Source organism: Temnothorax nylanderi, unplaced genomic scaffold (genome assembly GCF_030848795.1).
Source record: "Temnothorax nylanderi isolate EJ_2023f unplaced genomic scaffold, tnyl_v1.0 TNYL_tig0008_pilon, whole genome shotgun sequence".
NCBI lineage: Eukaryota > Metazoa > Arthropoda > Insecta > Hymenoptera > Formicidae > Temnothorax > Temnothorax nylanderi.
In genome coordinates this window covers 65,876-80,444 of record NW_027249070.1, presented here as the reverse complement: position 1 = coordinate 80,444, position 14,569 = coordinate 65,876, and the positions used below count along the sequence as shown (strand labels likewise).

Sequence of the window (14,569 nt, the reverse complement as noted above, 5' to 3'; positions counted from 1 at the left end):
TACCAAGTTAATTTGTCGGTCCTATATCTACTAGAGTACCTACTAGAGAGAGAGAGTTCCATATGATTCGATACGTAGATGTATTAGTTAATCAATAATGACAGTTGATAGGAAATTAATAGCCGAGCAACTTAATGGGAGAAAGAATTATATAGCGTGCTTATAGTCTAGGCGCGTGCCCCTGAAACGTGCTAAAAGAAAAAAGGGGAAAAAAACCGTTTAATTCGTAACATCGTTCTCGATATCAAGAAGAATAATTCTTAATAATAAGTAGAGATTATAATTAAACGCAGCATAATTTGTTGGTACACATTACGATTTAATACGTCCCGCATCTTCTCACATCCGATAAAAGCCTCTCTCGAGTCGATTATCGATGATGGTGCGTTACGACGAACCGCGGCGGCGTCGTCTTCTTCTCCTAGCCGGTTTTTCGCTGGACGTTCGCATCTGCCTCATCCGTTTCTCGCCGAGCAACGCACATGCCAAGAGATTCTCCCGATGGAGCGCGACCAGTCGCAGCAGGCGATTCCGCGTAATTCCCGTTTGCGCAGCAATATCGTCGAAGCCGCTGTCAAGTCGATCCAAGTGGCCGCTAATGTTAGCGATCATATCGAGGAGTAAGCCGTCCCGCCCGCGCCGGCGCGTCTCCAGCGTGAGCTTCCTGCTGAGTAGGAAAGTCGTCAGGCCAACGATCGTCAGCACGGTCAGCACCGTCAATCCCAGCAAGCTCCTCTGCATCGACGGCAACGTCATATCCAAGGAATACCTAAATACCCCGCTCGTCCTCTCATCGCATCGTCATCCGGGATTCCGGGATCGTCTTTGGTTTCGAGAAGAGATCCAAAGCGGATCTCTAACGATCCTCATGACGGCAAGGGCAACACGATTATTGGACCTGACTCGATACTCGATTATTTTATTTAGCATTTGGCACAGGCATTTTGACACTGCGCAACGCGCAATGCGCGACCATATAAAGAAAAAGCTACGATTTTAATTCGGAGAACAATTAATAACGTTTCTAACGCAAGTTGTTAGAAACTCGTGGATGTTTAAAGACATTTCCGTTCAATGGCGACCATCGCGATTCATTCGCGATAGACTAGAGATCGACGCGAGTCATCGCTCCTTGAGTTATCGCACCGACAGAAGAGAGATATTTATTTCGATATTTTTGGATATACTTTAAACGAATAGTCTCCCTATTCCTTTCCATGACTAGGTGATATATCCTCCACGTTGATGAAAACTCGGTCAAATCAACTGAGATTGAGACACGGGTACAGTGACGACTGATAATGACTGGCCGGCTAACTGACGGTGCGTTTTTCGTGCGTTTTTAAGCCAAACTGAAGGCAGTACTTCTTTTTCTCTTTCTTTTCTCTCTCTCTCTCTCTCTCTCTCTCTCTCTCTCTCTCTTTCTCCGTCCCCTCTCTCGCTCTCTTCCTCTCTGTTGGGATGCTCTCGGTTTCTGTTCTTTTTCCGGCACGAATGCCTGCGGTTTTTATCTATTATTAAAGGCGAGGCGCGGCTGTAGACACGGCTGTGCCTCGGCATGCCACCCGTTTTGCTGCTGCCTACCGATTGGCCGATCAAACAACGACCGAGATTTCTCAAAACTCTTCCGGCTGGCTTTTCCTTCCACCGCGTTGAATCTATTCAAACCGCCGTAATCGACCAAATTCTTGCGCTCTATCGACTTTCCGCGAACAATTATCCATATATTGTATCACATTCGTACCATAATCAAATGTGAGCGAAACTTGGAATTGTGTGCAACATTTGACGCAATTGTATTGTACAAAGATGAAAATCTTTGTGGATTTGCACTCCTCCATCACGTAGATCGACGATGATTTTATTACATTATTCGGCTTCGGAATGCCAAGCAATTGAGTCAAGATGTGCGAAATGTGCGAAAAGATTAAAAGGTCCCCTTAATTAGATTAGAGCTTCCCTTGAATCGCGACAATTGTGACAACTCCTTATTAAGGATTCAGATAGACGTACATTAATTAGAATCTATAGATGGACAGTGCTGTCCTGCTGTCTGTCATAAATCTCTTACTCTGGATTTTCGACGCTCATCTTCGACACGTACCCTCGTGGAGAGGAAACTCCGCGTCAGGTGAACACTTGGGCAACAACACGTCAGATGTATTCGACACGGACGCGGACACACGGTGTGATAATGCCAGTGACGTCGTCACGATCGGCTCTCCTTCGTGGACGTCGCGCGGACGTGCGTGGGCAGCGTCAAATTACCGGGCGCCATTGTAGCCCTCGTCCGGTTCGTCACGTAATAATCTTTGATATGTCGAGCGTGCGTCGCGACGCTCCTGGTGGTCCATCACTCGAAGGTATCGACGATGTTGCACGATGAAATGTCATCCGCTTGTAAAAACGTTGCGATCGTGAAACCGCTGCGAGAATGCCGCGAGGTATATCGACACTCGTACTTGTTGAACGTTACGAGGTCGGACCGAGAACGCTCGGTATTCGCGACAACACTCGCTCCACGTGTAGGCGCGGCCATCCTATCTACGAGGACACGCGGCCAACCCCGAGCCCGAGCCACCCCGATCAACATCTTCAGGGACGTAACTTGACCTCCAACGTCCACGGCGATTAGCGATTAGCGATTAGCGATTAGCGATTAGCGACTAATTTCGCGATTACTGTAGTCTATCGCTCTCCTCGATATCTTTTATTCGTCGACTTGGATCGGACTCCCAACAACATTGAAAAGTCTATTATCAAAGTAGCGCGATCAGCAAAAAAAGATACTCTTTTTCCCAACGTCGAGAGCAGAATTTAATGGTGACGATACTTGTTCCGCCGCTCACGGTGATACTCAATCAAAGACGTTTCTCGTAACGCTCGATCTCCGTTTCCTCAGTCAGAGTATCCAGGGAGGACACGGTCACCGCGAGGAACCGTCGGCGACGCCTTGCCTCCTAAACGAACGCTGGCTGGGAACGCGACTGATTGCGAGAGATCAAAAACAATCGCGATCTGGCATGTGTGCCAGTGTGGCAGTGTGGCAGTGTGGCACCAGGGTAGCTGGCGCATGCGTCTGTTAATCAATAAGAGAGCCGACACCCCTTTGTCGTGACCGCGGTGGACTCGAAAACATCGTTGACGATTCGTCTAGAATCGTGGAGATTCTTCTAGAATGAAGATTACCGTTTACTCGAGAGATTTTTCTCGGGCTGATCCTACCAGCTCGCTTACCACTGACTAAAGTAATGACGAATCGCACTTGAGATTACTTGATTTTCTCCGGCGCAACGTCAAACGACGGCGGCACTTCTCTCAACGAGACTTCGGCATATTTTCGAGAAGGAAGAAACCTAGAGAAATAAATTTAAATAAGAGAGAGATTACCACAAAGAAAACATCGATATCGTGATAGGTTTAGGAGTATTTTATGCACACGTAACAATTACACGCTGTAGTTATCTCGGGGATGCATGTATGCATGTAGGGTGATTTTTAATTTATTAAAAAAAAAAAAAAAAACAGCATTAATATTTCACGAGACGATTCATGAGACGTTATATTATAATGAACGACGGGTACTTGGAGCTTTCTCTTTAACTGTGATCATTGCTTGGAAAAATATAATAAAAGCCTAAACTCTAATCAACATTTTGTATCATCACTCGAGGTTTATGTACTGGCGGGTCTTTAATAATTATTAAAAACCCAACGGCCAATATAAGTCAGAATTTTATGACTCATTGAATTAATGCACCTTACTGTACATGCATGCACACATTGGGTTGTAATCGAGGGGAGTGGGATCGATCGTACCTTCTCAACATCGGCGAAATATGATCAGGATCTACGCTCTCGAGATCCACGCCAAAGACATAACTCGCGATAGTGCCGACGACGACAACGATCACCGCTCCTATCATATTATAATATATGAAGGATATTTGAAAGAGTATCATAGGTTCCTCGTTCGGGTCCACCCAAGTAGGCGTTGTCGCGGCCGTCGGAAGGGTCTGGTTCAACGGATACGAACAACCATCTGTCGATGTAGGTAACGAATTGTATTTAATTCTGTCATGTATGGTGTGCCATTGAGCGCCTCCCACCAGCCAAAGCATGCTGATTAGACCGACGTAACCGCCGAACAACGCGCCTTTCGCGTTCGCCCAAGGTACCAGCATTCCTAGCATAAAGAGGCCCAGCGAGGGTCCATCGGTCACGCCACGCATACTTACGGCTATTTGAAAGACCGATCCTAGCCGCTCGACCAGGAACACCAAACCAACCGAAATCGCGCCGGCTATCACGACGATGCCCTGTGAGGGGAAGGTCGATTATATTGTTATTGATAAATTAATCAACCTTAAATCGAATCTCTCGAAAAAAAGGGAGTTTCTTAAAAAAAAAGACTTGCCTCTTAAAAGAGCATGAAAAATTATATATTAACCGATACGTATCGCTCACCTTCATAATGTTGGCGGCCATAGCTTCTTTCTCAGGGCTATCCGGGATCCGCGAATTTATGAAATCCTCGTAAATGGTACCGGACACGGTGTTGAAGCTGGCGCTCATAGTCGCGAGCGCGGCACTCACTAGGCCCGCTAGGAATAATCCCGGAAGTCCCGGTAGATGCCCAGCAACGTCCATCACGTAATAGGGTAGAGTCTGATCGGTGCGACTTATCGACTGCTCGAATGAGAAGATTTATAATTTTCTGCGATTGAAATATCATAAGTAATTGCGTGTAACGAAAAAATAGAAAGTCGACAAACGCGCTCCCCGGCCCCCCCCCCACCCCTCCCGTCTTTTCAACGTTTAAATATTTCTTAAACGGGCAATTTGTAAATATAATGTAAATCATACATCGTACCTTGGTCAGAAAAGGATCACAGTCATGATATTTGGCAAACATGATTAATCCGGTGAACACGCAGATCAGTTTGACGAGTATCAGTCCTACTGCAGTAATCGCAATGCTCCTGTGTATGCGGTAAAGAGGAAAAGAGCGATTAAATATGTTATTCTTAAATTTTCAGAGTCCTACTATAAAGCGCGCTTTAAAACTTGGAACTTAGGACACATCGATAAAATCAGCGAATAAGCGAAGCTTGTGTTGTAACGATTATGGATTGCAAATTGTAAGTCGCGTCCAGAGTGAGATTGAAAAAGGCTTACCGTTTGGCGTCGATCTCTCTAGGCACCGACAGGAATCGCTGCACCGTACCCGGATGAATACCGATGTTTCCGAGCCATATTACCGTCATACCTATAGCCATACCCCAAAAAGTATTCCTCGCGAACGGACTTGGATCCATACTAATAAAAGGAGTAAAGGGAGCGTTCAATGAAATGGTAGTATAGAAATGTAGTATACTAATAATATATAAAATAATATATAAAAAGAAAATCGCGTGAGATCCTTGTTTTTATCTTACTCAAAGAAAACGAGACGACCGCCTTCGCCGGAAATGCTCCACACTTGCTCAACGCCACCAACGGACAGTGTACCGAGCACGAGAACCGCTAAGAGTCCGCCGACGGTCACGGAAAATTGTATAGTGTCCGACCATACTACCGCCTTTAGGCCACCCTACGAATGTGAATTCATCGGGGGTAAAGCAGAGTGAAAAGCAATTGAAAGAAGATTCGAGGAAATCTAAAAAACTTGAAAATTCAAAACTTGTCACGCTGTACGAAGAGCTTCAGCTTCTACATAAATCTCAAAGTTTTCGTGGATACTTGGGATACAGGGATAAATAACTCGAGTTGTAAATATTTATTTTATAACTCTCCATCCTGAAAATCCATCTTTCGCGGTCACGGCATTCACGGCTCGCATCGTTAGTGTCTGAGCAGAATAGCTGACTTATAATTTCAAGACAGTGTTTTATGCTTTAAATCTTTGTTTTGAGCAACGCACAATACTGTCTTGTGTCTCAAGTCTTAAACGAGTGTACAAAGTGTCAACATTGTAAGACTTGAGACACAAGACAGTATTGTGCGTTGCTCAAAACAAAGATTTAAAGCATAAAACACTGTCTTAAAATTATAAGTCAGCTATTCCGCTCAGGCCCTTACTTGGTTTATCCATGTTTAAATACGGCAAAACCGATAACGACTCTTGACTTAAACTAGAGTTAAACGTTAAAAGACTTAAGGCCGGATCTGCGTCCTTCACTTACAATGCTGGTGTAAATGATGCATACGATGCAGAGCACTGGCGTTATCGCGTGAACGCTCAGGTTGCTGACTTGCGCGAAGGCGAGGGCAGGTACGTAGATGACAATGGGCAAGTACGTGAAGAGCGAGATGGTGAATAGCACCGAAGAGAGGATCCTGACCGGTCTGGTAAACCTGAGCTCTAGATATTCAAAGGTGCTGGGTAGCTGTAGCTTGTAGAGCACAGGCAGGAAGAGGCAAGAGGTGATGACGGCAGTCAGGATCGACGTGATCACGCACGCGGCATATTGGCTCCCATGTTGGAAAACCTCCGTGGGTATGCCCAGCAAGCTGATACCCGAGATGTGGCTGAAGGGTATGTATAAGTTCGCGTTATTAGTTATTCGCGATGATAAAGGGAAAAAATCTGGAAAAATGTTGCAGATTAAAAGAAAGCGAGTTGGGTCGAGTTGGTCATGCGGGGGATTTGAAATAAATCCTTTGGCAAAGAGGATGTCGTTAATTCCGTCAATCTCTTTCAATCCGCTCGTTTATCAAAATGGAGCCAAGAGTCACTGACCTAGCGACGATGCTCATCGCGACGGGAAAGCATCCCATTCGTTTACCGCCCAGGAGATACTCCGTTCTGCTGTCTTGCTTGCTGAAGAAGCCAAAGTACACGCCGATGAGAAGGCTGACGAGCAGCAGCAGGCTGAAGAGCGCGTAGTCTAGCCATCCGAACACGAAGCGATTCAAATTCTCCGCTTGTTCAAACGGGATGCCAGTGGCGAGGGGATTCTCCATCGCTTTGTCTCCTCGTCTTTGTCAATTATATCGAGAGTGAATCAGCGGTCGATCCTTTTCCTACGTAGAGTAGGGAGTATCGTCCGGATAGCGCGACGCGCGATACATATAATGCGCCAAGTTCCTCTTCTCGCTCTACTTCTCGTGCCTGTCTCACCCCTGGTCTTATGCCCATTTCATCTGTGACATAAGAAACGAGGGACAAAACGCAATCTGACGTTGCTGACTTGCAAATATGTCGACGCGTGTTATAATTCCACCGTGAGAGAGATTAATTTATAACCGGCACGTATCTGATAACGTACGTATCTGCACGGGATCCAATGACGAAACATGGTATCTTGATTAATGGTTTTGGAGTAATCGACTGGAGTGTGAAGCAGAGATGTGGGGAAACGAGAATTATGAACTCTATACTCACTTGCCAGTCATATAACGTCGGATTTATTATGCTACACCCGACGCGGAATCGAAATAAGGAAGGAAGAGACAATCGGCGCGAAGGATCGATAGGATCTGGCTGTTATACGACCATTTGTCAACGTAGCGGCTTGATTAAATTTATTAAATTTATTAAATTACAACTAATCGCAGATATGTATCTCAATTTTAATACAGAGTAGCGAAAGAGTAGAGTAAGCTTATACGATGTCATCGTAATCATCGCGTAATCATGGCCATCTTCATCCACGAATTATTATTACGCTCTCTTTTAAAGTCGATCGATGATACTTTTGCGTAACGAAAAGAGATAATTAATTTAATTGCGCCACTCTGCCGGAATTACTGCCTTCCTGATCCTTCGATTTTCAATTCTATTTACACATATACAATATTATACAAACTTACGCGCGCGCGCGATCCTACGGAATTTTCCAAGAGAAGACGAAAGGGGAGAATGTCTTGAAATGTGTGTTTAAACTCCATATATATTTCATCAAATCTCTTTCTCAAATTCCGAATCCAAACGCTCCTTGGCGAAGATAACGACTCGGACGTCTGATATCACCGTACAAGGTAATACACGGAGCATAGCAAGATTCGCGATAAGAGGAGCCAAGCGGAGATTCCAAAGATTCGGCTCGACGACGCTGAGGAGAGCAGTCCGAATCGAAGACCGACGCTTCTTCGGAGATGCGCTCGTAGAACAGAATTGCGAGGTGGAATCTGCGCGCATTGCCGCAGAGGAGCCTCCCAGGCATTGTCATCTCGCGAGCCCAACAGCAGGATGTACTGACCGTTCCAGTTGACGTCCAGCTTAGCCCGCAGTCCCAACGTCGAGTGCGCCTCGATGGCGCGAGGAATGCACGTTCTCGGCCAGGTGGTGAGCGGCACGCCGAGCCGCCGATCGGCACTACAACGAGCGGATACCGCGGCGTCACCGGGAATCAAAATGCTCTCGACAATGTGCAGATCTAGCTCCGTGTTACCGGAAAGAGTGCTCCAGGTGGGAAAAGGCTTTCTGGTAGCGGTCTCGTATATCCGATCATCTCGCAGCATTGCCGCGAATCTCGATCGAACTATGGGCTTCTCGTCGCGCAAGAGCCGATGAACGCCATCAGTCAACGATCTTTCCTGTCTTTGTACCTTTTTATCTATTGTAACAGTCCATTTCTCGTCTTTTGGCCCGTTCGCGACGTACAAGTTGTTACGTCGATGGAGATCTATGCTTCGTAGAGGATGAATAGTTGACGGATTGGTGACAACTCTGACACTCCTTTTGAACAAGGGTCTCGTGGAGACATTGAGCAAGCGGCCGAGGAAAGTCTCTTGATCAACTTCTTCGTGACGTCTCTGTCTTCCAGCTCGCTGAATGTAACTTCCGGCTGCGGTTATCGCGTACAGAAACGTTGAACATTGCGGATCGTCGTAGTAGTCCCATCGACCGGTCCACAATCTGTCTCCCGAATGTATCTGAAATTGACGTTTGGACCAGATACCGCCCTCGGAGCTCTCGCATCTCTCACTATGCCAATAACCTCCGATCAATGCGGGTAGAGCTGCCGTTTGGTGGAGAAGAGGTGGGCTGAACTCGGTGCTCCGAGATACGCCGCTGCATATCGGGCAATCGCTCGCCTGTAACGGTCGGCATTAATAACGCTCTCGATCCATTCTCTTGGTTTGGCTTCGTTATCCTTGTATATAGCACAATCATGCGTATCGTTTATCGCGAGAATAATCTGTGCTTTTCTCATCGTAAAAATAGGATTACTCTTTAGATATACATAGATATAGATATTTCGCAGCAAAAGAACATTATTTGAGATGCGTGATAATTTGGAGCATTATATCTACGTAGGACGATACGAATGACAAGATTTAAAAGGGTCTGGGCAAGCGTACCGTGTCAGCGCGGACCATGGCTGTAGGCTGCAAGGAGGTAGGTTTGTAATTCCAACGAGAGTGAACGTTGGGTGTGGAACTGGCCAAAAAAAGTTGGAATTGTGGAAGCTTATGGTATCGATTGTTGCTGGACAAGCTTCCGAACGACTTCTTTTGCACTCTCAGCAGCCTCAATTCAGTGAATTCGATTCCGAAAGGCTCTAAACAGTTTATACCGAGCCGCCTCTTCGTAAATGAGTGAGCTTGCAGAGAATTGTAGATCGGACCTTGCCACAGCGGCGGCGTCGCCGAGCGCTGCCGCGGCTGCTCGTAAACCACTTCAGCAACGTAAGGTCGCCATTTCGGCTGGGGACCGCAAGTCAGATTCAATCTGTGTCCAAACTTGTGAGCCACCTGTAAAATCAATTTTCAGTAGACAATCACACAAATGTTGATTTTGCTTCTCGCACCTTTTAACATTTCTATCACTTGGACATCATCTTTCCATATCTATTTATTGCCACGATTAATGACGCTCAAAATCTCCTATACGGTAATTTTACTTTACGCGATCGCGAATTGATCTCCTCGCCTCGGACCTAATCGATTTGGAGAAATACCTGTCGATTCAAAGGTACAATATTAATGGCATCTACGTGAAATCTCGTTTCGGTAGCGCCAGAAACAACGGTCGAAGATCCCAGCAACTTGATGGAACCCCGAATTGTGACAGTATGCGTCGCTATGCTGCACGACTCCTCGGCATAATAATAACGTAGCAGGAGAAACGTGCCGTTCTTGAAAAATGTGTATTTTCTGATTATATACTCCGGGCCGGCTCGCACTTCGCATCTGCAACGAAAAAAAAATCATATTATACAATTTCTATTTGTAAATTCTAATTATCTATAACGACACATTCTGCGCGCGGGGAAAAAACCACAATTAGTCAATTACTCTTGAGACAGCCATGTGGAATACAATCTGGAGGTTCTGTCGTCCACGATTGTCGCACGATCCTCCTGTTCGATCTCCTTGATGGCCCTTTCGCATTGCGCCAACGAATTTACGGATTTTGGATCTCTGGCTCTGGCCAAAGCGCGACTCGTTCTCACTATAAGACAGATGTAACACAGTTCAGCCGTATGACGAGGATGAAAGATGAAGAGATATATCTCTTCGTGGGAATATATCTCATTATAATAGAGAGAGGGGTGAACGGCCGAAGAATGCTTCGGTCAGAACTGGCTGTACGAGAGGACACGAGTCGTCAGATAAAAAGAAGACCACCCGCCGAGAGTGGTGCTCAAGATTTAGAAGCCAAACAGGCATTGGAGGAAGGACGAATGTGTTTTCACCTATGTTGCATTATATTCAGGTAATGTGTTTATCGATAAAAAGGATCTTCTCCCTGATCTTCTACGATCGAGCATCGGATACAAAGCTTTCCGCCAATCACGACGACGAGGGAGCCAATCTTTGCGATCTTTGCGATCTTTGCCTCCGCGGAATCTTTAAGTATATGACAATTTCATAAGTTCATAACTAACGCGAAGAATTCGGATAGACGTCTTAGATATCCGGATCTCCAAGCACCTTATATATATATATATATATATATATATATATATATATTAAAAAAAGAAAACGCTGCATCCGTTTAGAGGTCTCACGCTACAAAAAGAGAATATGCAAACGCGAAATTTAAATATACCTTTTATTGTTAGATGTAAATTTTGGATTTTTACAATTTTATAATAGCGAATTTGTCAAAAAGAAGATTTCCTCTTCGCCATGCAATTTGATGCCTATACACGATTCTTGGACTAGTAAAAAGGAAGAACAAATAGATTGATTAATTTATTATTGGTACGCTGATAAACTTTCAACTTGTTCGAACGTGCGAGGCGTACGTCAAGGGTTGATTCGTACGCGCAATCGGCAGGCGTAATACAGTCAAGTGCCATCGCGTGCCGAGCAAAGTCGACACGTAGTTTGCAACAGGGGAGTGTTAATTGTAAGAAGAAATGATGCACGAAAGAATATGCTCGGTACGCTCTCAGGACTATTTAACATTCGATCGACGTACAGCGTTTCTCGCGCGCCATTCCCGTCATTCCCCTCTTCGCCATCGTTTCTCTGCGATTGTTGGCAATTGATATTCTATGTCTGTGCGTTGGAACTTGGACAGCGATTGATAATGATGCAACGATGGATCGGTTGGTGGTGACGACGACGACGACGGCGACGTGAATTTGCGACATTAGATTTGCTCTTGTCAAACATATTCAAGAGTAAAAAAAATTAAGCAAATTATATACGAGGGTCGGTACGAAAGTAATGCCTTCTAATTTTTTTTCTTTTAAATCTGAAAAAATCGCCACAGAAAATTTTCACTGCGTTTCACTGAGATGTTACCTAAAGTCTCTAGTTGCATTTTGTTGAGTCGCGTAAACTCGGTGAAACGTAAAATTGTTTATGGCGCCAGACTCGAAAGAAAAAAAATTAGGAGGCATTACTTACTTTCGTGTAGTTTATTCGCGCGCGCGTGCCATTAGTCTTGTCTCGTTTCTCTATTAAATTAATTTTCGCTTTAAATCAAATTACAAATTGAATATATTTTGTCACGTAATTTGAAAGCAACTTGATTAGCTGCTATCAAACATCCTTTTCAATATGAAACAATTTTACTCCACATCTGCTGCGCGTTATATCGTGCACATTCTTTAGTGGCGCACACGTGTGTCTCGTGTGCTCCTGTGTCTCAAGCACATGTGCCACTTGTCTTTTCCAAATACTCCAATGTGTCCCACGTTTCCCTTTCCTCTGTAACAAACTTTCTGTATAATAATTACCGCAATATTATATTATTGTATATTCTTTACAAGGCTGCCTTATTCATTCGTCGAGTGGCGAATATAGGGAGAACGATAGTTACGATTATATTTATAGTTAATTATATTTCAAATACAAGACATCGCAGAAATTCTCTTATATCGTATTCATATGATGAGTGCTCGCTCGAGTATTTTCGTTTTCTCTATCTCTCTCTCTCCCTCCCTCTCTCTTTCCGCTTCTCTCCTTTTCGCGCATTTCACATGCATGTCACATATCTCATGTACAGGTACTTACTCATTGACAGAATAGCGATGACGATAGATAACACCATTGTAACATCCATTTTTCTCTCGTCTTGGCGATCGTCGATCAACGATGAGCGAAAATACGCGTATTTACGCGAGCATTTTTTGGTAAAACCGAATGACTATTATCCACGACGCGATTTGCCGCCCTCGCGTTGCATTCGACCGCACGCGCGTCTTTCTCGGAGGATTCGCTTCCTCGGCGACCAACCCCAAGGTTATATAGCTTCATCCCCACTCTAGCGATTCTCGTGGCTCAATCCGGCCAAGTCTCAATCGTATCCAGCGGGGGACCGATGTGCGAGGGAGAAACTAAACACATTATTCTCATCTTTCTCCCTGCCTCCTGAAAATCGGGCCGAATCCCGAACCCTGCTGCGAGGGTTTCATGCTTCGTAGATTTATACATCGCTCTGACTCGATCTACAGTCTACACAGTCTACATTCTACATCGTACATCAGTCTCGGTGGTACTGGTGGTAGTGCCCCATTGAGTTCTGTTCTATTCTGTTCTGTCCTGTCCTGTCCTGCCCTGCCCTGCCTGAAACTAGCGCCAGCCGCCACTGCACCGCCAGGATGAATCAAACTCTTGGGAACATCTGCAGTATACATATAAACTATGCTGGTTTGCGTCACGAATCTCTCGACGGCAGAGCAGGTTGTCCCGGCTGAAAAAGTGGCGAGGGTTGAGAAATAGCCACGCGAACCGCAACCGCCCAATTTAAAAGTAGAGCAAAATTCGACATATCTATATAGATTAGGTATGTTAAACTTGACACTTTAAAGTGATCTGACGCAAGCAGGAGTTTATAAAGATTCATCTTTACTGAAAGTTTCTTAAATTTTGCTAGGAGAATCGAGAGAAATAAAAACGATAGGGAAATTGAAACATTTAACTATTCCCCTGATTCATTATACAGCTGATGTTAAAGATCATGTGCGAAAGAACGAAAGACGAATAATAGATATGACGCTCAGCCTATTATATCTCGCCTCTGTCAATATCCTGCAGAGTGCAGACAGATAAGAAATTGGCCAAATAACTTGATCGTTTCCAAGATTAACTCGGTAATCTGCAGTAACCAGTTTTTGATAGGATGCCGATAATGTACATTCGTTGGTTCGTAATCGGAAGAGAAATGTGCAGCGGCCAAGGACGACCTTTTTCGGCTTCTTTTCTTGATATGGCTCGAACCCCGAACCTAGTTCGATATGGCCAATTGTAAGGGCGTAAGGGCGACCGGCCCGGCGAGTGGATACGTACGCATCGAAAACGAGGATGATCGTGCAGAAGCAGAAATCGTCCTACAATCGGCTGAAATTGAAACACGAGTCAGAGGTCAGAAGAGTCGTACGTGTTATTATAGTTATTATACACATACATAATACAACGTTATCATATACGACGCCTATCAGTCTCGTCTGGTCTCGCCTGCTCTCGCCTGCCAGTGGGCCCGTCTTTTATAAGCGAGAGGTCGCTTATATATTATACAGTATATAATAAAAGAGTCCTCGCAACTTGCGATCCTCGCATTTCGGCAGAGCGAAAAGCGAGCCCCGTTCCATAATAATATAAATACAGCACAAGGCACAATATGCCCTTCGCCCTTACCCTCGTCCGCCTCATCACTTTATCGACTTTATCCTCGCCGGAATGAGGATTGAGGATGTCGAGGATAAAGGAGCCCTGTTCAGCCCCGTTCCTTTACACTCTTTACATCGTCCGCTGGCTCCGGCTCTGGCTCTGGCTACCGCTAGCTAATAGCTTTCCCGATTTTGATTTCTTCATCGATCGTCGTGTGCGGCACGCAGTCACGCACAGGGATCATCGTCGTCGCGCGCGTCTCAAATCGGCGGTGCGCGCGGCCGCGCGGTACCAGGTACACAATACGCGGTGGGTGGTCGTCTGGTCGCGCGTGGACAATGGACTGCAATGGACATCAATGGACATCTGCAAAACTCGAATCGCATTATTTGCCATCTGCCTGACTGCCTCCCCCGACCCCGACCCCCGAATGGCCCGAATCCCGAATGCGACAATCGACTGAATCGACACCAATTATTAACGCTCGAGGCTCGATGCTTGATCGAGGTTCGAGTCTCGAGTCTCGACGCTTACGCGGCTTTAGTTTGTTGAT

General features: G+C 45.4%; 2 protein-coding genes and 1 long non-coding RNA gene across 11 annotated transcripts in view; 1 reads left to right on the top strand and 2 right to left on the bottom strand.

The window, feature by feature from the left end:
* Positions 1-6,966, bottom strand: part of LOC139782787 (sodium-coupled monocarboxylate transporter 1-like) — an 8,685-nt gene extending 1,719 nt beyond the window's left edge. Inside the window, exons 1-9 of one of the 4 annotated variants that reach the window (XM_071721872.1) lie at positions 6,743-6,966; positions 6,186-6,531; positions 5,439-5,593; positions 5,179-5,319; positions 4,874-4,982; positions 4,468-4,689; positions 3,820-4,319; positions 3,238-3,356; positions 1,394-3,173 (exon numbers count right to left, since the gene is read on the bottom strand). In XM_071721872.1, the coding sequence (XP_071577973.1) occupies positions 3,272-3,356; positions 3,820-4,319; positions 4,468-4,689; positions 4,874-4,982; positions 5,179-5,319; positions 5,439-5,593; positions 6,186-6,531; positions 6,743-6,966 (1,782 nt within the window). In that variant the 3' untranslated portion in view covers positions 1,394-3,173; positions 3,238-3,271. Of the gene's footprint in view, positions 1-1,393; positions 3,357-3,819; positions 4,320-4,467; positions 4,690-4,873; positions 4,983-5,178; positions 5,320-5,438; positions 5,594-6,185; positions 6,532-6,742 lie in introns of those variants that run through there. The other 3 variants (XR_011720995.1, XR_011720996.1, XM_071721864.1) reach the window with 3 other exon arrangements.
* LOC139782884 (uncharacterized) overlaps positions 1-7,599 on the top strand; it is a 9,079-nt gene extending 1,480 nt beyond the window's left edge. Inside the window, exons 2-4 of the long non-coding RNA XR_011721041.1 lie at positions 5,040-5,355; positions 5,445-6,538; positions 6,607-7,599. This is a non-coding gene — a long non-coding RNA (uncharacterized lncRNA). The remainder of the gene's footprint in view (positions 1-5,039; positions 5,356-5,444; positions 6,539-6,606) is intronic.
* Positions 7,511-14,569, bottom strand: LOC139782760 (uncharacterized). Of its 6 annotated transcripts, XM_071721815.1 has the most exons (7): positions 14,044-14,569; positions 12,421-13,746; positions 11,378-12,114; positions 10,246-10,402; positions 9,909-10,140; positions 9,310-9,702; positions 7,511-9,042 (listed from the first exon to the last, which is right to left on the bottom strand). In XM_071721815.1, the coding sequence occupies exons 3-7, from the start codon at positions 11,550-11,552 to the stop codon at positions 7,972-7,974; spliced, it is 2,028 nt and encodes a 675-aa protein (XP_071577916.1). In that variant the 5' UTR covers positions 11,553-12,114; positions 12,421-13,746; positions 14,044-14,569; the 3' UTR covers positions 7,511-7,971. The 6 variants fall into 6 exon arrangements, with proteins under 6 accessions (XP_071577916.1, XP_071577907.1, XP_071577938.1 ...); XM_071721806.1 differs by having other exon boundaries at positions 11,378-13,746; positions 13,814-14,569; XM_071721837.1 differs by lacking the exon at positions 11,378-12,114 and having other exon boundaries at positions 13,696-13,746; positions 13,814-14,569.